Source organism: Myripristis murdjan, chromosome 24 (assembly GCF_902150065.1).
Source record: "Myripristis murdjan chromosome 24, fMyrMur1.1, whole genome shotgun sequence".
Lineage (NCBI taxonomy): Eukaryota > Metazoa > Chordata > Actinopteri > Holocentriformes > Holocentridae > Myripristis > Myripristis murdjan.
The window spans coordinates 30668391-30694012 of record NC_044003.1 but is presented as its reverse complement, the minus strand read 5'-3'; the positions used below and the strand labels follow the sequence as shown (position 1 = coordinate 30694012).

General features: G+C 39.3%; 2 protein-coding genes across 2 annotated transcripts in view; one reads left to right on the top strand and one right to left on the bottom strand.

Annotated features, from left to right (window-relative positions):
- Positions 1 to 14450, top strand: part of LOC115355900 (acetyl-coenzyme A synthetase 2-like, mitochondrial) — a 17250-nt gene extending 2800 nt beyond the window's left edge. Inside the window, exons 4-14 of the mRNA XM_030046823.1 lie at positions 288 to 463; positions 1025 to 1177; positions 2167 to 2314; positions 3064 to 3201; positions 4264 to 4356; positions 9308 to 9420; positions 10077 to 10203; positions 10358 to 10485; positions 12751 to 12814; positions 13057 to 13178; positions 13998 to 14450. Of these exons, the coding sequence (XP_029902683.1) occupies positions 288 to 463; positions 1025 to 1177; positions 2167 to 2314; positions 3064 to 3201; positions 4264 to 4356; positions 9308 to 9420; positions 10077 to 10203; positions 10358 to 10485; positions 12751 to 12814; positions 13057 to 13178; positions 13998 to 14174 (1439 nt within the window). The 3' untranslated portion in view covers positions 14175 to 14450. The remainder of the gene's footprint in view (positions 1 to 287; positions 464 to 1024; positions 1178 to 2166; positions 2315 to 3063; positions 3202 to 4263; positions 4357 to 9307; positions 9421 to 10076; positions 10204 to 10357; positions 10486 to 12750; positions 12815 to 13056; positions 13179 to 13997) is intronic.
- Positions 14412 to 25622, bottom strand: abcd4 (ATP-binding cassette, sub-family D (ALD), member 4). Its single transcript, XM_030046905.1, has 19 exons — positions 25272 to 25622; positions 24779 to 24897; positions 24312 to 24439; positions 23378 to 23517; positions 22996 to 23112; positions 22526 to 22651; positions 20738 to 20788; positions 19885 to 19979; positions 19669 to 19790; positions 18623 to 18714; positions 18401 to 18490; positions 17904 to 18109; positions 17274 to 17365; positions 17054 to 17090; positions 16263 to 16312; positions 16098 to 16150; positions 15780 to 15856; positions 15544 to 15659; positions 14412 to 15038 (listed from the first exon to the last, which is right to left on the bottom strand). Exons 1-19 carry the CDS (start codon positions 25310 to 25312, stop codon positions 14937 to 14939), a joined length of 1854 nt encoding a protein of 617 aa, XP_029902765.1. The 5' UTR covers positions 25313 to 25622; the 3' UTR covers positions 14412 to 14936.

Here is a 25622-nt window from a genome sequence, read left to right as displayed (position 1 = left end):
GCTGAGTCCTTCTCTTTACACCCCTGACCAAGGGTCAGGTCTTTCTAATGCATGGCTTTGTGTTGTAATCCAAATGGAACGAGACTCAGTTTTTAAGTGCCATTGGCTCTTCTACCTCATGTGTTACATGTGTTACTCATATTTGTACAGATATTTAAGTTTTGTAATTGGATTTTGAATAGAATATAATGCATGAGAGTGATACTGGCGGTATCAGTGTGGCCAAAATGGAATGGTTTTGACAGCTTCACTAATCTGATTTTATATTCTCCCCGTGGTATTTCCAGCACAGTCCAGAATAGTCATTACAGTCAACCAAGGTGTAAGAGGAGGTAAGGTCACAGAGCTGAAGCAGACGGTGGATTTGGCCATCCAGAGCTGCCCCTCAGTACAGAAGGTGTTCGTTGCTATGAGAACGGAGAGTCCAGTCGTCATGACAGCCAGGGACATCGCTATGGAGGAGGTGAGAGAGCAGAAGGCCAATCTGAACTTGATTAAGGAACTAATACCGAGAAAGGACAAGGCAGCTCCCAGGTGTGAATGTGCCTAAATGCATGAGTGTGTATGAATGTGCTTTTTGAAAAGAGCTCTGTGGTCTGCCAGCTTTCCTTGTGTGAATTAAGATTTTTTTTTTTTAAACTCCTCTTTAACTGTGCTTTAACCCTTAAACTTGAGCAAATTCACTTGATTTCTTTACAAAACATGGGGAAAAGATGATCAGCAAATAAGCAAGGAATGACACAGTCTTTTGCAATTATCAACAAGTTACAAGATAAATGAGCAGGAAAGAAAGAAAATCTCTTTCTCTTCCTCTTCCCTCTCTCTCTCTCTCTCTCTCTCTCTCTCTCTCTCTCTCTCTCTCTCTCTCTCTCTCTAATTCAGAATTTTTTTGGTTGTTCATCAATAAGCCATAGCATTTTCCACTCTCCACTGATAATGCAGTTTCTTCTATTGTTTTACCACTCCACTGTGATGAATGAAAGTGGCTTTCAAAAAAGACTTAAAAGGTAACTGTGTCCTGCAGGAGATGCAGACGGAGGACGTGGTGTGTGAGCCAGCTGCCATGGACAGTGAGGATGTCTTGTTCCTGCTTTATACATCAGGCAGCACAGGGAAGCCCAAAGGACTGGTCCACACGCAGGCTGGATACCTGCTTTATGCCTCACTCACTCACAGGGTAACACTGATCACGTGCTACATCTGTTTTTTCATCTCTGTAGCCACCACCAACAGCAACATACGCACCCATGTACGCCTCCCAAAGGACACTTTTTCAGGACATCTTAACTAACTTAACTGTGATATTTCTAATTCTACAGTTCCATTTAATTTCGTTTCTTCCTTCTTCCCCTACTAGAATTGTCCTTTTTATATCTGTGTATTAGACTGACTTTATTCAGGCAGGGATTTCTCATGTTTCTCATAATACACTACAATCAGGGCCATTTTAAGTTACTTGACCCAAATGACCCCTTGGATTTTTTTGCCATGTAAATTCTTGAAGGACACATAATGAACGTTGTACAAAAATGAAAAGAACATAGCCTTGTATGGCCAGTGAAAAACATTTCTGAAAATAAACATGAAATATTTGCGCCCCTGAAATAATTAGCAAAGGGTTATTATAGGAATACCACAGGCAGCAGTGTGTGTCTATGATGCTGTTGCTGCTTGTCATGTTGATCATGAAAGATAACACTACTCAATACAGTATATAGGCTACAGTATAGTATATAACTGAGAATTTATAGTATATAGAGAATGTTATAGATCCAAGACAAAACTGACAGAAGGGCGGGACTGAGAGAACAACTACAAATCTGTTTGCTACTTCAGCACCATGGACAGTGCCATGGATTTATCAATACACAGCACAGTGAGGTTGATGATATTTCAGAGCCAAGGTCCTGTTCATGGTGGATAGCAGCATAATGAAGCAGCCTTTTTAAAAACAAATCTTCGAGTTTAGCATGGGTTTATTTATTTACAGTGGTGAGATCCAGGATCTTTTAGAGATGCACTAAAATCTTATGGTTAAGCAGCATAAAAAGGCAAATATGTCCAAAAAATGCTGAACAATGATCTGAAGTTTATTAGTTTTTCTGTGTTTTTTCCCTCTTACTGCTGTAATTTTGACAAGTCACACTATGTACCTTTAATCACTAGTGCGTCTTTAACTACCACGATGAAGATGTGTTTGGCTGTGTGGCTGACATTGGCTGGATAACAGGACACAGTTACAGTGTGTATGGCCCACTGGCCAACGGGGGAACCACTGTCCTGTTTGAGAGCACTCCTATTTACCCTGACCCAGGTATGGATATCAGTTGTAGCCTTAAATTTTATTATTATTATTATTATTAGCAGTGTTTTTGAAAAAATCCTTATTTCTTGCCATTCAAGCAAGCTTCCTCAAAATCATCAAGATGCCAGGAGATCTGTGATCCATTCCAGATCTGATGATAAACTTGCTATTGCATAGAAAAAGCAAGAAGGACTTAATTAAGGAGTAAAATTAGAATCTCTTGGACTGCTTGTTTATACCATAGCATTTTTTTTTAATAAACACATCAAAATGTCTTCATGTTAACATTTAACCCACAAGGCTGTGTCAAAAAAGTGTTTTAATTTTTAATTGTTTTAATTGTTCATGATGGACAAGGTGCTACGGATTAAACATTTCATGCTAAATATTTGGTTTCTGGTGTTGCATGTGTATTGGCTCACAACTCCTGTCCAGTGTAAAGAGCTCTAAACCGCTCTCTTGCCCTGTGAATAACTGTTTACATTTGAACTTGAACTGGACATACCTTCCATTCTAAAATTAGGGCCGTTTGTATACAGAGGAATGAGGAGCACTGTCATCATATGTCTCACTGCACACCTTGTCTTTGTCAAGGGGGATTTGTCCTCAGCAGCACTGCTGAGGGTTAAAAGCCCTCTGTGATTAATACAGAATAACACAGAATTGTAATCTCAGTTTTCTGATTCTGACTTTAGATTGACAGCATCTTGAATATCATTTCTCACCTCACTCAAGCAGACATGTTGTGCTGTTCTCAGGAAGGTACTGGGAGATGGTTCAGAGGCTTAAGATCAACCAGTTTTATGGGGCGCCTACAGCAATCCGCCTGCTGCTCAAGTACGGAGATCACTGGGTGCACAAATACGACCGCTCCACGCTCAAAACTCTGGGCTCTGGTATGCCAGCTATGATGAGTACCTAAAAATACTATTTTGTGCACATGGGCCCACCATTAAATAGTTTATCAGCGACACAGTATTTTTATGTGGTATGTAGTAGTGGTGCTGTCTTCCTCTCATTGTCACTGAGTGCTGGATACTGGCTGGATGCCTTTGAGGCGGACTTCCCTCCAGCTAACATTCTGAAAATAACCACCTTAATCCACTCAAATTGTTAAATAAGGAATTGTTTGACCATGTGAAGCAGAATTTTCACTGTCCATTTCATATTCCTTTTGTTCAGTGTACAAATAGAAAATAATTACAATCTAACTAAACTGCATCCACACCACGCTGCTGGAATGTACCGGTACCTCCAGCCTAGCATTCTTGGCAACATCCCTGTTCTTGTCATAATTTTGCTGTTAGGTGGTGTGATAAATGATCACCACATAGGGCTGTAATGTGATCATGCTGCCTTCACTATTATAATTGCACTCTGACTATAGCAGCTATGTTTGGAATAGATATTACAAAGCTGATCTATTAGCATGCACTAAATAAATTTGTGCTATTGAATAGGTTATGTAAATCAGCCTGCACGTGTACAACCTGTCCAGGCCAAGCACAGTTCAGGACCACATAATGTAGTGCACAGTCACATGTACAGGTACAGAACATGCTAGAGGTGGGCCACATGTTTCTGAGGTCTTGTGCAGGGTAATCACCAAGCAAATTCCATTCCTTTAAGCACACACACACACACACACACACACACACACACATACGTGTTAAATACTTGTATACCAACATGTCTTTGTCATGCACACTGCTTGTAACAAAGTCCAGGAGAACATGCAAACACACACATGCAAACGTAGGCCAACGTTTCTTCAATAAGCATAACACAGACAACTTTAAGACTTGAAATCATCCTAACCAGCACAACACCAGTGGTTACTTACTCAGTAATACTTTTCCACTTTGTTAAGTTTTGGGTTGACTTGGGTTCAATGGAAAAAATGTCCCAAAAGCAAAATGTGATGACATTATATGACTGAATGCATCCTGGTCTTTCAGTGGGCGAGCCCATCAACACTGAGGCATGGGAGTGGTACCACCGGGTGGTTGGGGACGGACGCTGCCCTGTAGTGGACACCTGGTGGCAAACAGGTAATTCATTCCAGCTGAACACAATAACATAGGCCTTGACCTAAAAAAGATCATCAGTGATGGGACTGGACTGGATTAATTAAATTAAGAGCTAAATTAAGATTAAAGCAAGTCAAATCATAGACGCTACTTTCACTGCTCATGTGTCCTTCACAGTTTGAATATACATCTACTACCTGATAGAAACACCATCTCATCCAGTTAAGCAATAGAACGAGAGGCCATGCATTTTATTAAATAATATTGCAGCTGTGATGTTATTTACTATAACACACAGGCCTGTGGTACTACAACAGTTATGATTTGTCGCATTAATATTGTTTGTATCCCAAATAAAACACTGAAATCAAATTGTCATTACCGATTTGAATTATGCTACACAAGAAGTAGTTCCCCAAACTAAAACTTGTTTAGCAAGCTCCCCATTTCTTCTCCATTTGGTTCAAGTCTTTTCTGTGACCACTAGGCCCACATGCTGATGCGTTTAATTGTAACCTCATGAATGATAATGTTCGCATTTTCTTCCTCAGACTCATAATCTAAACCAAAAGTTATATTTGGAAATGTGGATAATCAGCCAGTAGTTTGACAGCTGTTGGAGTGGAATAATTCAGAATAATTCAGAAGTGATGTGACTCCTGAGATGTTATAGGAAATAACATATGGCTCTTGACCCATCAGATTGCTTGATCAGGAACATCTGTTGTATAATTGTCTATTTGAGGTATAAGCAGCCAGGCAGGGCTCTTGCATCGTGGTGAATGCTCCAGGGGAAACCACACAGACTCTACAAACAGGCTACAAATAAAAACAAAATGTTTGTTCACGAACCTCGCTGTAGTAAAATTGTCTGTGTTTGTGTGAACAGGCAGGACTAGCTCAGCTCAGTTCCATATACACATAACCAGTCCATCCCTGCATTTCAGGGTCTTTGCAGTGTGTTTTCCTCCAACTATACAATGCCATCATCATAAATCAGACTATGTATTTTTTAGATTTATCAAAATGCATGAGGTACATCTGTGATTGTGCCATTGCTGCTACCAGCGATGCCAGAGTCGCTAAACTGGATCAGTTCTTTGATTGTACTCTAAATAAACACAATATTAGAGACACTTTCTCTTGTCATAATTTCCTCTTTTCATGATTACTAATTACCTTCGTCTATCGTCATTCAGTTTAGTCTGCACTATATATGAGATTGCCAATATCCCTATAGCCGGTTTATCAATCCTGCATTTTCTAACTGTCTTGAAAAATGTTTGCATCGTCTTTGTGCTCCCGCTGTTACTTTCTTGAATTCTGACTCTGATGCTGGGAGCCTGAATATTTCAATTGGACCTGCTCTGTCTAGACGCTGATTGGTTGCTGGTTAGAATAATAACAAACATGCCTTCCCTCCACAAAGGACATCTGAGGTCACAAGCTTTTCCTAGAACTCCAACCACGTCCACAGGCACTTAAATGGAAAACCAGTCTTAAAGGGGAGAGCAGTTGAGTCCCTTCCTCCAAGAATAACAGTGTTATATAATACTGTGGAAGTGTGCGTGTGTGTGTGTGTGTGTGTGTGTGTGTTCATCGTGCAACGTGCACACAAATGCACAACCACACACAATGACCGCTCACATGCACACACACAATTACATAAAAGGATGAACATTTTCTATCCCCTCTGGATTCATTTATCAAAGCAGATGTTTTCCTCTCAGTGCCAAATATCTGATCTCAGAGCAACACAGGAAAAGGAGACATGAACTGAATCTGCATGTTGGTGTTTTCATTCTTGATGGAGCAGAAAGTAAAGACTAACAACTCGGATGAGAGCCAAATCACAGAGGAAAAATCTTAAAGGCATTTTCTGCTTTACTTTCAGTTTTTGACTGCATGTCCCTTCTACATCCACATCATCCCTACAGTTTACACTCACACAAGCTAGAGTATGTTTGGAAGCTCTTGCACTGCTGACTGCAGATGTCATGACCATAACTGCCAAAAGAGCCATTTGACAAAACCGAGTGTTGCCGTCTGGAGAGCCGGGGCTCATCAGTCCAGTTTGCTGTCAGATGATGAGCCCGTCTGCCTCAGGCTGTAACTCCCAACTCAAACACAGCCCATGTTTGGTTTGCACAAACCTTACAAGTTATGTTGTCATTTGTTAGCATGTTCTAGACTGTCAGATCGAAAATGTTATTGTTTATTGTATTCTTGTGACATATTTTGTATTCACTTTATGATTTGGTATTGATTGATGAGAAAAATGAATGGGGTTTTCCTGCTTTTTTTTTTTTAAAGTAATTTATTAGGGCTGGGCCGATAGGCTTATAGCTATTATAATACTTAGGTGCTGATTTGATATATATTCAAATTCTACCAATATTGTGATTCAATATTAAGATTTATGGTGATTTTTGTTTACCCAAAGAGCCCATTTTCATTCAGATATATTGAGGTCAGAGGTCATGGGACCTGTTTTTCCCTCGCCAAAAATATAGCCTAACTATGGGGCAATATTTAGTCCCCTTGCCAACAGGCCAGCATGACATGCTTGGTACCAACACATTCCTCGGGTCGTCTAGTTTATTATGATCCCTTAATTTGATTCAGTAATAATAATAATAATAATAATAATAATAATAATAATAATAATAATAAAAAACAATCAATTAAAAAAATCTGAAAAAAAAAAAAGATTTGTGACACTGAAGTGAAACAGTTTTCCCCCACGCCTATAATTTATGACTTTTGGCTCTTTTTACAAAGAGAAATGTTGCTGTTAGCATGGCTATTGGAATTTTTTTTTTTTTTTTTTTTTTTAATCGATCATGTTGTAAGATATCAGTGTGAACCATAACGATCACATACTAAATTAGAAATTAGGATGTTAGTACAAACTGTGGTATAAATTACAGTATAAATTGTACATATACTATAAGTGGCATAATCATACTTCTTGCTTTGGATATGGCAGAACTACCTTGTGGCTGGTTTGCTTTTTTCCCTCAGATAAACTCTGATGCAAAATAACCACTATTCCTCCACAAAAGCAGCTTAGCTGGGGGTATAATGACAGCATGTTTTGAAATCAGCTGATTTTGCTAATAAATTAATTTTGAGGATGAACACGGGATCAGATTGACCCTATGTATTTCACCCTCAGTCCCTCCAAATTAGATTGAGTAATGACCAAATGGAGCAAAACTATGTTAATTACCATACAAATGGCAAATATCTATAATTAATTGACAGTAATTAAACATCAGAGCATGATGAGCTTGAGATTTACAGACACAGATATGACCCGAATACCCTACTTCAGTAAAACGGATTATGTTGTTATGTTATTTTCCCGGAGCGCTATTTCCAATTAGGAGTAAATGGCATTATTCGTAATTGCCATTGGGTTTATCCGAGTGCAAGTAGCCCATTTAGAGAGAAAATGAGATTTTGATCTGCTATTGGCGCACCATGCCTGTGGGATCACACAGACCCAGTGGGGAAAAGAAAAGGCAGGAAGGCAGGAGGTTGAAATTCAAGGATCTTTATTGTCATTCCAACAAAATAATGCTGCTTAGCTCCTAATAGTGAGAATACAGGATTGAGTAATGTCTGGAAGTCAAAAAACTGAACAAACGGTTCAAATAATTTGAGAGCTGTAAGAGTTTAATTCTTACTTTTTAGGTTTTATTAAATCTAACAGGCCGAACAGAAAAATAGATAGACAGATTTTACACACCAATGCCCTCTATTTGGGTACATGAGTGGAGAAAGATGAGGGTCCTGAATCTGGACTGAAAAGTGTTCATGATTGGGAGGACTTGTGTCCAACAGTCTCAGTTGTAGCTGATTTGAATGGGATGCCAGTTGCTGGTGGTATTGTGGGATCATCTGTTGTGTCCTAGTTAGAACAGATCCTCTCTGCTGCTGCCAGCACTGTTGCCACCAACACCACCAGGGCAGCTTAGTGAGATCCGGGCAAACCTAATTGTGTTTAATTTACTTAGCATGGCTGTAATTCGACAATCGACATCTGTAGTGATGTGATGATGAGCTTCTGCTCGGTTCACAAGTTGGTAGCTTCCCAATGGCTTGCAGGTCACCGGCTCTGGCTCTCTTCTGTCGGTGTCCTTTTTCATAACACTTTCTCCCACCACTCCGCTCCACTGCAGTTTCAATGCCCTTATGTCCAAAATAAAGGTGGCATTTTAGTGTGCTAACATACTGACAGTGCTGCTCTTGTTAAAAGGGTGAAGAGTCAGTCGGGTTCAGGTGTGAGCAGCTACAAATCCTCCACCATTATTCAGAGGTGGAAAGTGATTAAGTGCATTTATTCCAGCATTTAAAGGGATAGTTCACCCATTTTGACAGATTTGATATTTCACATCCTAACCCCACCCCCTCCCCCCTCCCCAACTGCTATGTAGGACAGTAGTAGTGCTATCTTCCTCTCATTGTCACTGAGTGCTGGATGCAGTTTAGTTTACTGTTTTTAAAACAGTCTGTCCGCACTATTATGTGCACTGTAGTTTTGGAAAGCGGCACTTGTAAAGTGATGTTAAATCTTCTTTGAGTGGATTATGGTTATTTTTAAGAATGTCAGCTGGGGAGGGGGAGCCCACCTCAGTGGCAGGAAGCCTACAGTTAGCATTTGGACCATCCAGCCAGGTTAATGTATCAAGGACCATACTTTTACTTTTAATACTTAAGTATATGTTACTGCCAATACCTCTACACTTAAACTTACATTTACTTTTCTATTATGGTATTGACACTTTTACTTAAATAAAGGATTTGAGTACTTTTCCCACCAGCCTCTTTCTTTTCCTACCATCTCCTCAACATTTCAGCATTGTTAGACATCTGCATTTACCAGTGGATATTTGTAAGAGCACATTATTGCATTGTATTTGTGTTGCAAATATGATCTGCCCATATATTTGCTCTGTGTTCTCAGAGACAGGTGGCATCTGCATCGCCCCAAGGCCATCAGCCCCCAATGCAGAGATTGTCCCGGGAATGGCTATGAGACCCTTCTTTGGGATCAGGCCGGTGCTCATGGACAGTGAGGTGCTATGCATGTCCCTGGGTTTGTGTGTGTGTGTGTGTGTGTGCACCATCTCACTCGCTGCAAATGCTGGATGACAAACAAGGGAAGGGGGATGGGTATGGAGGGGTCAGATTGGGATTATAATGTAGGCACCAGCTGTGTCACTTTTGATACCCACCCTACTCCCACCCTTCAATCCCACTCTTTGTGTGCCAAAAGCCCTATTAAAAATCTGTCCACCCACCGTGTGGCTACTGCCGTTGCCTTTGCTCTTGAGATGCACAGATTGTGGAGACAGTTGGACTGGTGTCTCTCTAACCTCCCCCACACACATACACACTTTTTTGAGTGGCACAGAGTTTAATCTGGCATTTAGAGCATTGTGAATGTGCCTGTTTCCTGTGACTTTGAGAGGAAGAGTGTGTGATTTTAGTGTCAATGTCCTCTAGTGGCTAAATCTGGAAGGGACAGTTAACAGTCTGTATTCAAAGCAATTATGCCAATCAAACAATCTACTGAAAAAAATGAAAATATCCCTCTTGAATCCTTACATTACTTAATGCACTAATTACATTTTCACTTAATTTCTACCTTATAACTTCACTTTGTTGTCTCACACAATTCCCTCTATTTGCTTTGCGTTTTATTTAGCACTGTTTGCTTTTATTTTGCTCAGGGCAAGGTGCTGACTTCCAACAACACCTCTGGAGCTCTGTGTATAGCTCAGCCTTGGCCTGGTATGGCCCGCACCATCCACAACAACCACCAGAGATTCATTGAAACCTACTGCCAGCCTTATCCTGGTACGTCAGACTCATGGATTACCTCCTTCTGTCCTCCTGGAAGTGTTTCTCACTCTCTCTACAGCCCCAACAAGGACAGAAACCTGAGGTAGGTGGACTGTTAACTATCTTATTTTACATCCAGTCTCTGATTCCCACCATATCACGTCCATAGGTTACTTCTTCACTGGTGATGGCGCTTATCGCTCCAAGGAGGGGTACTACCAGATCATTGGTCGCCTTGATGATGTCATCAATGTGAGCGGTCATAGGATTGGGACTGCGGAGCTTGAGGATGTACTGGTATGTAACGTCAGTGATTAATGGTTTTGATTGATTTTACCATTTGATGTGTTTTTTTCCTAAAATCCAAGGGATTCATTTTGTCAAATGCATTTGCTTGAGATAAAAAAAAAAGTTAAAAAATCTCACATTCCAGATTCTCCTGGGCCTGTTACAGGACCATACAATTGATTTTAAATGTTTTGCCCATTTACTACAATTTACCTGCATTTGCCGAGCACTTGCTCGGGAAAAAGATGTGATGTATATACATTTTGTAGATATTACTGTAAACATGCAAATTCACCGGTGTGGTCCTTTAAAGATTGGTACGGTATGAATTCATCCTTAATTTTATGTATTTCCTGTTACAGCAGTATGTTGGGGTGGGATATAACATGGAGTGGGATCATTTAAAAGTGTAAACCAATATTACAGAAACACAGTTGTCTCTGATGGGATTGATAGAGAGGCAGGATTGCCAAAAAAAAAAAAAAAAAAAAAAAAGTGAACACCTTATTGGCTGAAGTTATAATGTACACCTGCTGGTGCAGCATGAGGCTGGGGGTAGTAGCACCAATTTTCTTAGTACTACTTTTAACATACATTGTTCTTATAACTCCCATTAAATATAATGGGAATTCATTTCAGGGGGGCTTCACAGTCATAAAAGTATGAGTTAAGTACCAATAGCACAGCAATTTGAATAATGAGGCCTACAGTTTACTGGATATGACACTTATCTATTGTAATACTCTTGGCCCACAATGACTATACTGCAGGTATAGTATAAGTATGGAGTACTGTGTTCCTGAGAATGAAAAATACTCATACTCTTGCACCAATCTTGCATTTCAATCATTTTTTATGCTATGCCAACAATGATTTAACCACTGTTTTTCTACAGTGCTACTACCAAGTAATCACAGTTACCGTAACATACTTTAAGAAACCACTGTGCTATTATGGTTAGGACAGTTCCATAAAGTATCATAGTAAAAAGGTGCTGAATCCTCTCAGGAACCTGTGATTGATGCACATTTGAGTCTGGGAGGGTGAAAGATTTTTGGTTTCTACGCACAACCTTGTCAACTGAATCCTCAAAAAGTTCTTTAAAAGATATATTTTTCAACATGCACACAGCCAGAGTCAGCTCTGAACATAACACAAGCCTGATTTCTGCCAAAATGAGAACGGCCACACTGAAGAAAACACTCCCCAGAAGGGAGATGCTTGGTCACTGGTGGGAGCACAAGCTGACAAGTAAATAATTACTATCCTGAAAGGTCCACCCCTCAGTATCAGTTGTGGGCTAACAGAATGATTACTTTGCAGTGGACTAAAATTTTAGCCAGGTCTTTTAAAATGTTAGTCCCTCAGTTAGTCCTTTGTGGCCAACTGAGGGACAGAAATAGTTTGGATTCTACAAGGGATGCGGGCAGGGATTCAAATAAAGTTTTATGTTTGCGTTTAGATTTATCACAAAAAGTAGAAGGTATGCTGTGTCACTGGCATCACAGGAAACATGAATCCACTTCTGTGTGTGATGTAGAGCAGTCTTTGTAGAACATGAGGTAGCCTACATTATATGTTGGACTTAACTGAACTGACAAGCTGTAAACAATTGTAAATGGTGACTAATCACTTCAGTGCAATTACTTGGTGGAGGTTTTGGGTGGAATGAAAACCTGCAGATACTGGAACAACTGACCATTAGAAGTGATTTTGCAGAATAATGTGGCTTCAAACCAGTTTAAACAAATTGTTTAGCATTAGCAATCATGGAATGTGCCATCAAACATGCATTCATGCTATGCAAAAGTCAAAAAATTAAAAATGTGTCACCTTTTAATTTTTCTGAAGAAAAAAAAAGTTTTCAGTGTTTCTGTTTATTAGCCATACCCAGTGTTATTGTGGGAATGATTTTTTTGTTCTCATTGCCTACAATAGTATTGTTCAATACATTTTCACCCAAAAAAAATTTTAAAGTAAGATATTAGGACCTGTTTTAGACAACAATGATGGTGTATAATCATCACTGCACATTACTGTATATTGATGTGAAGAAGTGAGTCATTCACCAAACTCACTTCAGAAGACTTGGATCTGATGGTGTTGTGTGATGGTAACTGAAATTCCTTGATTTCAATTTCAAACATCTTAGTTTCATATGAAAGCTATTTTGAAATGTGTCAAACTAAATAGTCCCGTTTCCTCCTGACATGTTTTTGCCTACAGCCAATGTACATAAAATGTACAGTTGATCCTAATTCTGCTCTGTTATAGAACCAAAGCCCCATGGTGGCTGAGTCTGCTGTCATTGGCTACTCACATGAGGTCAAAGGACAAGGTAAACAGGAAACCTTTAATGTAGCCACACAGTCAAGACAGTGCTCCCCACATTTCTGAAAAAAAAAAGCCACTGGAGTTGTAGCAAGTAGAAGATGAAGATTCTTCTGCAGACGTAGACTGTGTGCTACTGATGTTTTGTGAAATGTCAGCACTGCTAACAGAAGGGACCGTATTCAAATTACATTACGTTGTGTCACTCAGATGTTTTTTCTTGTGACTGTTCTGTCTCTGCTCTGCCAGCTGTGTATGCCTTTGTGGTGCTAAAGAAGGAAGTGGATGTCCAAGAGGCTGACCTGGTGCGGCAGCTGAAGGACATGGTGTCCAAAAACATCGCCAAGTACGCCTGTCCAGACTTCATTCAGGTACTGACGTCACTTTACAACACAGCAACCACTCAAAGGACCTTCCCCTTACTTAACTGAGAAGATTGAATTTTTTTGACCACATTAAAGTGTGCAAAAGCATTCAGTTAGACTAGGGCAGGACGATGTATTGATATATCATCAACTTACTGCGATGTTAAACTAGATATCATGTGGGATTTTGCATGTTGCAATATGGCATACATATAGTCTTTTCCTGGTTTTAAAGGATGCATTACAGGAAAGGGGTGCAATTTACTGAACTAAGACTGCTGTTGCTCTGTTATTTACCTCTAGCTGATTGGTCATCATATCCACATTGTTATTATGTAACGTGGATATCAAAATGACTGATTATCAAAAATGGCATGTGTGTAAACATCTTGTAAAAGCACCAGTTGTCATGCCTAAAATATTGTCACAATATTGACACCGAGGTATGCAGTCAAACATATTGTGATATTTATATTAGAAAAGGTTGACTTTTGAGGCATTTGAGACATGCAGCACCTTTCTTGATTATCCCAACAACTTTTAACATCATATGCCATCCTTGTAATATTTTCTGAAATGCATAATCAAGCGAATATGCATATGGCTGATTGTCTTTTATGGCATCATTGATCAAAATGCTTGCCATCAGATTACAGAATTAGACTGTTAAATTAAAATCGTATTCATCAGGCTGTGGCTTTTCATCTATATGGCAACACTGGCATCATCTTCTACTGAGATACCATGGCTAAAATATGTGGTGTCAAGTTTCAAATAATGGTGACTATCTTAACTTTTTTGTGTTACAAATCTGCAATCTCACAGTGTGTCCAGCGTCTACCAAAGACACGCTCAGGCAAGATAATGCGTCGGGTGCTGCGGAAGGTGGTGGAGCGCGACTTGGACGGGCTCGGTGACCTCAGCACACTGGACAACCCCGCAGCTGTTCAGGAGGTCATCCAAGGTCACCGTGACCTCTGTGGTGAAGAGCAACAACGATGATGAAGCTTTGGAAACTGAGCAGTTTCACAGATGGCAAGCAGGAAGCGGTCTAGATTTTTGTCTTATCAAATGTACTGCAGGACATTCATCAACTTTTTTATTTTACAAGTTAAATTTTGTGGACTCAGACAAAAAGTAAATAATTTATCCCTGTTTCAGTCACTTTCAGTCACAAGGAATGTGATGTTTTATTGAGTCATTCAGTAAAAAAAAAAAAAAAAAAAATCCACATCACTGTGAACATAACACAAACATTTAATCTCATAAAGTTGCATAATAAAAACTGTACTAAAACATGTCCATCTTCTTTCCTTGGTAATTTTTTTTATTATAAATTCATACTGGAGAAATCTAAAAAGGTACAGTACATTTTGGCTGACTCTGAGGTGACATTCCCTCTAAGATGACCAGGGTTCAGCTTCCTGACTCACAAAACTAATCCACATTGAGCAGTTTAGCCACCACAGTTTCCAACCATTTTCTTAACTCATTATTTAACCAGGCAATTTGGCAAAAAAAAAACATTTGACTTCACCATGGCCTGTGGATGGAGCTGCACATGGAGGACGGTTAACATTCATATACACAAACTGGCTGTGAAGTGTTGGCCACAAAGTGCCTCCACTGGAGTCATTGCAGTTAGAGTGCTTTGCTCAAAGGCACTAACATGAATGTTAGTAGGGAGTAGGAGACCGTTTTGTGTTTCACCTCTCCCACACAGTTCTGCAGCATGTCCGGAGATTCAAAGCGGTGGCCCTCCAGTCACATGGCTGGGTCTCGAAGAATTAGACTACCTCCGCTCCCTTTTAGCTTGGTGACTTCCCACCGGCCGTCTCCACACAGTTTCAGCTGGATATCGTGGTACTGTTAGAAACAGACACAGACAAAGCTTATATCACTGACAGAGGCAACATCATACACTGGCTCATATTCTAAGATAATAAAAAAAAAAAATGAATTCATATCTCAGGAAATATACAATACTATAACAATAATAGATATAATGTCAGGATGTCTACAGGTCAGTGAGTTAAAATGAATGATTTTTAAATTTTGGCACAATTTAAGACTTCTTTTTGTAAAAATCATCTTTTTAAATTTGATAAAATGTTTATGTGGAAATTAAGATTTCATAAATCCAAATCGAAGACTATTTAGTGACCTTTAGGGGCTTATATTAATAGAATTGTATTTAAGGATTTTTAAGGACCAGCAGACACCTTGAATATACAGAACCCAAGCCAAAACAGCTATTTTCTATGGTCTTGATGCTTGAGTTATTGAGGCAAACTGAAGTCATCAATTTAATGCCATGCTGGTTTTGGGAGACCCTGCCTGGGGTGCGCAGCATGCAGGGGTGTTCAGCTACCTTCTCCAGGGTGCTACGGTGTCCCAGACTGACCAAGGTCATGCCCAGCTGTTTACAGGCTCGGTACAGCTGGGCCTCCGCCTCCTCTGTCAGGGCACTGGTGGCCTCATCCAGCACTGAAGGAAACATGCCATCAGTTGCTTCATAGTTCAATTTACAGAAAATGGGCAGTCCAGGTTGTTCTGAAAGAGCTGCTGGTTTCATCAAACACAAATGAGTTCATGTGCTGAACAGACCTGCATATTTGGGCTGCAGGTAGAAGAGGCGTGCGAAGCTGAGGCGCTGCATCTCGCCTGGAGACAGAACATCATACCTGAAGAGAAAAATACAAATTCAGATTCTATGTAGTTCCATGGTGCATTTACAGTGATGATGAAAAAACTCGGAATTAATGTTACACTTATATGTATAAATATACAACCTTTTTTTTCTTTTCATTAATTTAAAAAGAGGTTCTACGAAAATGTTTATTTTCTAGTGATGGTAAGAATACAAAAGTTGACTGTTACACTGTGATATTTGTTGTCCATGTTGCTTCTTGTGTTTCCTCTTACCAGTTCCAGTCAACTTTTTCATCCAACCCGCCTGTTCGCTTCAGCAGACTGGACTGGAGCGGTGAACAGAGATCAAGTTTGACTTAGGGTTGAGTTGCAGTATACAAGGTGGACATGTACTGAAGTAAAAAAAAAAAAAATGCATGAAGGGCTTTTTAAACTCACCACGCCGGCTAGTTCCAGAAACTGTAGAATTCTGTCATCATCCACTGGCCCTAAAATGAAATCCTAGATTATACATAGAACTCACTCTGGGACTGAGAAAATGAATGCTACAAGGCAGCATTAGCACAAATTTACAAGCAAAAAAAAAAAAAAAAAAATCACATGCAGATGTATCACCTGTTGCAGTTTTTCAGAAATGTTGCCCTGCTTCTTTGAGCATTGATCTGTCATTGGTCAGTTCACATGACCATATAATCCTTATTAATGTTCAAGCCAGTGATAAGACAGAGGGATTTCTTTGGGATACTGCAGTTGGTGACAGCATCAAACAAGTTACTGTGTTATTACTGCTTTGCTCACATATGAATATGATGTTTGGTAACAATTAAACAGATTAAGTAGTTTTTTTGGTTCATGAATAAATATCTATAATACTTTTCAGAGAGGAGATCAAGCTTGAAGGGTTGATGCTGCGTTTTAAAACCCACACATATAAAGCTGGTTTAAAATGCTGATTCTGAAATTTTTTATTTTATTTTTTATTGTACTCATTTATTACTGCATTATATTTATATCTGTCATTTGTCCTGTAAACTTGTCTTGTTTATTGGCCTTCTTGTCTATTTTCTCATGATTCTCATTATTTTACTCTAGTTTACATTATGTAAAGTACATTGCAACTATATTTTTGGAAAGTGTTACCTAAATAAAGTTATTATTATTAGTAGTAGTATTGTTATTAATATTATTAATTGTGTGGTCACAGTCAATTACTGCAGCAAACATCATACCTGATGCAGGGTAAATATCTTTCAAGGGGTAGATGACCTGTGGCAGAGAAAATCCTTATTTGATTAGACTGCAGCAGCTAACACTATAGCTTACAAAGAAAACACTATACCACTATACTTATTAGTTGAGAGTTAACAATAAGTCGGTAATGGAAACATGCTGGGTCACTGAAGTAGTGCAACTTTTAAAGGGGAAGGATATTTTGGAAGAGAAAGCGACCTGTTCCCTGAGTGTCCCGTCAGTCATGTAAGGCTTCTGGGGCAGGAAGAGCGTCCCTCTGGGCCCAAAGCATGTGGTCATGTGGACAAAACCTGAGGGAAACAAAAAAAAATAAAATACAGTGGTTGTACACATTCCTTTGACATACATGTACCATGGGTAGATTTTATTTTCAAATTTTTGCAATGCTAAAAAGTAAAACTAGAAACAGAGTCTGCAGGTATAAGAGACTTAAATTAAGACCTTTGAGCTTTGTGCCCTTTTCCAGCACAGCCTTCAACAAACTGCTACAATAATAACATTAACTACTTTCAGTTTAACTGTCTTTGTGTATCTCCAGTGCCAATATATCTATATGTCTATATGTATGTGCGCTTTGATGACTCTTAATATGTTCCATATTGTTTTCAGTATTACTGTTCTTAAACAATTCAATGTGCAGAGTGTGAAAACTAATTTCCTCTTAAGTATCTATCTGTCTAGACAAAAAAGAAAAACCCTACAAATGGATGAGTGATGGCATTTGTGAAATTTTAAAATACGTCTGCGATGTGAATAAAATTATATACTGTCCTGCAAAACACATACAATAAACCACAAAGTCCCCATGTTCCTTCCCTGCTCTCTCACCACTCTCTGCCTCCCAGAGACGGTTAAGGACCCTCAGCAGTGACGTCTTGCCGGTGCCTGTGTTGCCCACCACGAGCAGGTGAGTACCCTGGCTGATCTTGAGACTCAGGTCGTCTACAAGAAGCTGGTCTGAGTATGGAGACTTGTAGGACACATGGTCCAGGATGAAGGCAGTGTCTGCTGGGCCTCCGTGGATGTCAAAGTCACTGTATGGAGGACGCAAAACAACAGGAGAAAAAGGCTGGAGACAGAAGGGCTTAAAGGTTCTAAGAACATTGACATGGAATGAATTGGATTTACTCCATATAATACAATTAACATTCATTATAATATTAAATTAGTTTTTGCTGTTGCAGCTAGCCTATATGTTATACAGGCATTTAGTATTGAGTTTTTTTATTTGCTGAAAGTTTTTTTTTTTTTTTTTTTTTATGAAAATGTACAGTAGTTGCAGCAGGAGTGAATGTGAAGCAGCATTCAGACAAACACAGTTCAACCTGTCAAAGTTGTAGCTTTCCCCTGACGCCGGGTCATAGTCACACTGCGTCCGCAAGATGTCATCCATCACCTCCCTCAGCTCCCCGATCCTGACCACAGCACACACACACATTCATTAAATGGAGAGGTGGTTGACATACACTAATGCTGTTGTGGTCATCTGTCCTCAAGGAGTTGATGTGACAGACTCACACACACTGATGAGTATGCTGCGTGTATACCTGTGGGTGTATCCGGCCACATCTGACAGAGTGGTGGACAGGTCTATCAGCTGCGTGAAGCCATTTATCAAGTAGATGCAGACAAAGGCGTTCTGAATATGAAAAGGAGAGGCAGAGAAAGAGAACCGCAAAGATAAAAAAAACAGAGATGGGACACAAAGATTGAGTGTTTGAACACAGAGAGGGAGGGAGAGAAAAGACAGCAGCAAAAAGGTTATTACCACAATAACCAACAGTTTTTGTGATGCTGATACTTTAACCTTTTCAAACCAAGGAGCCCATGGGCAGGCTTTTATTTCAAAAGGTTTTATTTAACCCTCAGGACAAAATTCACTTTATTTCTTAGGTAATTATTGATTTGTTTGTTTATTTAAGGGTTTTTTTTTTGTTTGTTTGTTTGTTTTGCAATATTTTATGAATTTTTCAGTAATTTTGTGGCAATTCTCTTGCTCTTTTTTCCCACAAATTTTTGGAGGTAATTTAAGGTAATTTTATGTCATTTTTCTTGAAATTGTAATTTTATTTTAATTTAATTTCTAATTTTTATTTAAATACATAATTCTGATCATTTAAAATATATTTTTCCATAACATTTTTGCTAATTTAGTGATATTTTTCATGTAAGTTTTTCCTATTTTTTGCAGATTTTATGGTAATTTTCTTGCAATTTTTTTACTCTTAGCTGAGGTAATTTGATGGAATTTGTTTACTTGTAATTTAACTTTAAATAAATCATGTTTTTGAAAGAAACCCAGCTAATTTGCTCAGGTTTCACAGGTTTCTTAAATATGACATATGAAGTGATGGTAATATTTGCTCACAGTCATGAAGGAGTGAGATCTCAAACCTGGACAGTTCATGTAGGTAAGAGCTAAGAGAAAAGCTTTGCTGCCCTCTGCTGGTCAAAAACATGTATGTTTATGAATCTCCTTGGCTAACAAACTGCCCTCTGATGATGTATTGTCTGCTTTTTACGTATTGCTCAACAACAATTGAAACATGGGACAAAATATAAAACAATCTCATGAAACTGGGTGAATGCTTACTTTACTGATGAGTGCACTCAGCTCGCCGGGGCTGAGACCGTCGTAGACACCAGTGAAAATCGGGATTGCAATTATGATGTAGCTGAGGAAACCTCCCACGTAGTCGAAGGTGTTTACCCCAACTGAGGGAAGACATGCCAGTGGGTATATATAGCAGTTTAACCAGTGAGTCTAATGACAGATGTGTGTCAGGGTGTGGAAGAAGGGTGGTCTTACTATACAGCCAGAGCTCCTTGTTGATGAGACTCTTTTGAGTGAGCAACAGAGTCTGTAGTCTTCGGTCAGTCCTCATGTGCTCCACTTTGCCAGCTCTATAAACACATAAACAGGCACAAACCATGTACACATGCAAACATGCGGCTGCATGAGGGCACTATAGCCCGACACCCAACATCCTTTATTTGTATGCAGCTACCACAAAGCAGTCATAAATGATCACACCTGATTCAAACTGTATCTGCAAACAATTAAAGTCACAGGTAAACCTAAAACAACATTTGACCCATCAAACATCTTGACCCTAAGAATGTAGTTTTTAACTACATTAAAAGCATGGAATCCATGGAGTCACAATATTCACCCGGCCCAGGAATTCCTGGTATTGTATTTTTGGGCAAACAGGCATCTTGTACTTTCTGGCAGAACAAGTCCCCATTCACCACTCAGCCTTTCAGCAGGGCGGTGGCCACAGATGATTTGACTTGACTTTGTGTAGCACAAGGATTTACACTTGTTTGTGTGTTTACGATTTGCAAAGTACAATAAAAATCTTACAATTTCATTTTTCTTACCACTTTTTTAAGTCATGAATATTAAACTTGTTGTGGGGTTACAAAGCCATAGCGTTACCATGCACTTTAAGAGTTTGAGTTGACCTACTTGGAGCACATGATGGGTAAAGGTTAAATTTACATCACTTTAGATATTGGCAGGTAACTGTCAGTCAGGTTTTATCTGTCTGTGTCAAATATTTCTAGTATTGTTTATGCTCTCCTGTGTGCTAAACCCTGCCAAACTGGTTCCTAAGCAAGATAAAAACAAACAGATCTGTGAATATATGGGGCCTCACCTGTAAAAGGCTGCAGACTCTGCATTGACTCGGATCTGCATGTGCTTGAATCTGGAGATGCACAAACCTCACATTATTTGGTGAAAATGTGAAAATGACAGAAAAAAAAATGATGGAGATGAGTGTACCTTTCATTTCCATTACACTACACAATGCAATAAAAGGCTGATTCACATTTTCTTCCAGCAGAACATTCTCTGTTCCACCAAATACTGTCACCTTGTCAACTTGTGATAATAAAAGCTAAATTTCCCAAGAGGAAAAGATTTCATTTAGCTGACACATATCCTGTCACATTCTCTCAGAGGGCTTTGGGCCAAAGTCTACAACAGTAACTTCCTCTTAAACTGACTGTGTAAACAACGTGACAGTAAACTTCAGAAGGACATGCACCCAGTAAATCTGGTGAAGGGAAATTAGTCTCTGAAAGATTTAAAGCTCACACAAAATGTGCTTTGTGTTTTGACACGTTTTTGAATGAGTGCAATAAATTTGCATTAATAAACGCTTATGTCTGAATGTGTATGAAGATTTGAGCGGTTCAAATACTAACGTTTACACGAACAGGAAAAGATTTGTAGTTGCATTTAACATTCTGTGAACAAGTTTTGACAAAATGTGCACACACCATTTTATGTTTTAGTGCAAAAAAGAGATTCAAACAAAGAGTTTAATGTTTGAGTGCAGTCTTGTGTGTGGCTGCAGCAAGCAGGCATGCAAACTCAGTTACGCGTTAGCATTGAATTTGAATAGCATTGTAGACAGATAGATTAGTGTCTTATTTGACTATCCACCCAAGGTTCAGAAAGAATTATGCGCAACTTCCTTGTGTGTGGAAATTTACCTCCATACAAAATTCAACCACAGTGACAATGACTCTTTTTCAACCTTCTTCTGTCTAGTTAAGTTTCCTCATCAGTTCAGGAAGAAAAAAAATGTGTTAACATCAACCCTGAGCACTATTCTCCAGTCTACTGTTTGCTACTTTATTTATACTTTGTATTTATATATATTGTTATCGTTATTGGCATTATCAGAGACAGACTTCTTTTATTGTCATCACACACACACTATAACTATGATTGTCATGTATATAATTTATATAGTATTATATAAGCTCATTATATTGAACATTATACCTTCTACACTCACTCCTTGACATACACTTACAAACATCATTATTTATTTTGTTATGAAATAGTTTTCTTCTTTATGCACATTTACAGACATTGTTCTCAGGGTCTGTCTACTGGCTGTGCTTGACATGTGTCATGTGACTATTGTTAATGTATTTGTGTGTGTTTTTTATGACGGGTATGCTGCAAATGAATTGCCATTCATGGGATCAATAATGTCATCTGAATCTGAATCTACATTTATTATTAACCTGACGCACACACACACACACATATAACTGTAAAATGCTGCAAACACCCTACTATGTCCTCCATGTTATGTGTCTATAGTGTTGTTCTACATTGCTCCTGCCTTATGATTTATTTGACTCTGGTTTATCTTGTTTTGTTTTGTTATGTTTTGTTTTATCTTGTTTTCTTTTGTCCAGTGCTTGTCTTCTTTTTTTCAGTTTTTCTATATCCACACTGTAATAATTATGCATTTCCTGGATCTACAACACTGTAAATATTTTTGACTTGTGGTGTAAATTAAAAATAAAAAGTGCTAACTGGCTATTTAAGTCAATGCTGCTTTGCTAGTTTATGTGCAAAAATTCTTCCATTAACGACACCATGCATTTGTCACCTGTTAGTCTACATAAACTGAACTCACCTGAAGTCACCCTCCAGTTTCTCTTGCTCAAACAGAGTTGTCACAATGGGCCCCATAAGCATTTTGTTGGCCACAGTCCCAATCACAAAGTAACAGAAGATACTCACAGGTCCAATCCAGCCAGTGCTGCAAGGAGGTGAAGGAGATGCACAAGACAAGAGGGAAAAAAACAAAAGGGTCTTATATCCATCACGATCTTTGCATCCGTTTTGCTTCTCACCATAAAGTGCATGAGAGCAGCCATTCAACCACAAGTGTTGCATGCTGCCATCATCTTACCACTGCTGAAGTCTTAACATCGAGGACCACATCAGAAATAAATTTTTAACTTGCATCATCACTGGCCACCCTTTGCATATTACAAGGCCAACTTTTAAAAAATTGTCGAAATAAACCAAAGCGTGTTCAGAAATTCTGATATGGTGGTGATGATTGAAACTGCCGTGCATGCTGCTTTGCTACAAACTCACCTGTGAAAGCAGTGGTAGGTGTAGTAAGCCAGGGTGAATGGTGACACAATCAGACGACTCGCCATGGTGCTCATCTGCTTGCACAGCCTCTCTACATCCTGACTGATCCGCTGGTCCCTGCACAGCAAACAGAAACAAAGAAAAGCTCATCGCCACAACTGACTGTTTTATTATATTCTGACGGCTGCATGGTCTAATATCACTGTATAACATAAAATACTTCAGTTTGATACATTTTATGATGCTTGATAATAAATAACCAATATGCACAATTTTGTTTTTCTATACCTGGAAATGTTAGAGACTGGAAATTTGATTTGTGTTTCATTTTTTTTTTATACAAGAACTACACTGGAGAAAAAGGAAAGCGCTCCATTCTTACGGGTTATCGATGTCCTCTCTGAGTACATTGAGTGTGTAATAAACCCTTCCTTGGAAGTAGGCAGCATGCAGGCTCTCGGTTAGCGTCTTCCTCCAGCTGACGTACATCTGACCGCATATGTACTGGTCCACACTTTTCATCTGGGAGAGAGGGATCGACACAGAGGGCAGGAGGAAGAGAGAAATAAAGTGTGTTAGAAAGAAAAGGTGATGGGGAGTTGTTAAACTGTAGCTGTATAATGAAATCTAAGAGAGTGAGCAAGCAAAGATTTCTCTCTATAACCCATGGCATAATCATCACCCAATGGATTACAATCAATTGAACTGAAAGACCATGTGGTCTCATATATTGTATATAAAAACTTCTCTTTTCTTAGGACAGAAGTCTCGTACAGCTTCACATTGCTGAAATGAAAAATATAAACACATCAATTTCAAGTGTGTCCTATAAAAACAGGCCATATAATCAACAGGGCAGAGCGCCCTGACCTCATTAAAGAGCCACTGTATTTTATAACATCAATTTAAAAAATACAAATATGATGTCATGTCATAAAATATACAAAAGAGGGTAATGATGGCAGCACATAATCATTGCTGAAGTCAGGGCTTACATCTGTTTTGAAGAATGGAGGATTGGGCCCAAACATGACAAATGTAGCATTGTATTTAAAGGGATAGTTCACTAATTTTTGTGATATTATACCTAACTGGTATGTAGGAGAGTAGTGGTGCTATCTTCCTCTCATTGTTACTGAGTGCTGGATACTGGCTGGATGCTCCAAATGCTAACTGTTGCCATTGAGGTGGACCAACTCAGTAGCAATGAGAGGAAGATAGCGCCACTATTGTCCTACATGACAAGTAATGATTGAAATAATATGATTTTTTTTTCAAAATGGGTGAACCATTCTTTTTAAGTTTCAGAAACTTACTGTGGAGTTCAGCAATATGAGCACCATAGCAAGGCCCACCAGATTCTTGAAGCCTGGGTAGTCTTTGTCAGCCAGCACCATGTAGAATTGGCTGGGGAGGACACCCACCTGGTAAATGATCAGCTGCTCTGATGGGAGGAAAAAGAAAAGATGTGTTGGTGCTTTGTTAAGAGACAATTCATGAGGTGACACATCAAACAGTCTGAGGTAAAGGTCAGCAGGGAAAAGCACGGCATGCAAATCTACAGTATGAAGGGTCGTTTTATATTACTGTACAGTGAAGGATCAAATATGCAGTCATCTAGCCAGGAATGTGCCCCATGATAAAGCTTTATCGGTTTCACCCAAGTAGGACTCAGTATGAAACAGATGGAAGATGAAATAGGAGTTCATCTGTTGGCTACGCAACATCAACTTTTGCACAAATATATATACATAATTGCAGATCTTGTCATTCTAGCAGTTACCTGTAAGAGTGACGACAAGCAGTGTCCCGAACATGAGCACATTCTGATTGATCCATGATGGAAACAGCACCCTCTGGATACTGCAGAACCTCTGCACAAACTTCCAGTCTAATTTTGGTCTGAGTTAGAAACAGGGAGGGGAGATGGTGTGAATGTCTTACAGAGCTGCAGATCTCAAACCTGCATCTTCTACTCTGATGCACTTCCTTTCTCCAGCCAAGAAGCACCTCAGTGTGATCCTGCTATGTTGAAATACACGATCACTGCATTAATGACATTCTGGCACGTCATTACTCTACTCTGCTGCATATTGCACTATTATGTTACCAACTCACTCTGAGGTGGAAAAACTAGTTTAAACTGCCTCAGACGGTTAACATAGCAAATTTTCTGACGTTAGTGCACGTGAGTCAGTACCGTACCTACTACCTAGCAACCAGTTTCCATGCACGTTTAGCAGAAGTTTGGTTAAAGTTAACCTGGTCGGTCTTACCTTTTCTTCTCTCTCCTATTTGCGTTTTCCGAACGTGGCATCTGCACAGGCACCAGGTGACAAATTCCTCAAGTTCAAACTTCACATGGGGTTTGAGAACTAATGTCAGGTCAGCTCGAGTAAAAAGTGGGTCTTCAGCCAAATAAATGGGGTGACAGTCACAGCAGCGGCCGGTTAACGTTGTTTGAGCTTGTGGAGGTTTGCAGGGAATGGCGAATAACCGAGTACACCTTTGACTAAAAACGTTAAATTAATCCTCAACGACGTAACTGGCTAGTTAACTATCACTACATCTTCCCAACACACTACTCAAACAGCTCACACAGCTCACGTACTGCAGGCGGTTGGTTC

Bases quoted from the DNA above. Each gene is read 5' to 3' on its own strand.
- abcd4 (XM_030046905.1), bottom strand. From the start codon at position 25,312: ATGCCACGTTCGGAAAACGCAAATAGGAGAGAGAAGAAAAG. The intron at 18,715-19,668 runs GTAAGCATTCAC...TTTCATATTCAG, and splicing joins TGAGTGCACTCATCAGTAAA to AACGCCTTTGTCTGCATCTA. The intron at 17,366-17,903 runs GTGAGAGAGCAG...TGTTTCCCTCAG, and splicing joins TCTCTGGGAGGCAGAGAGTG to GTTTTGTCCACATGACCACA.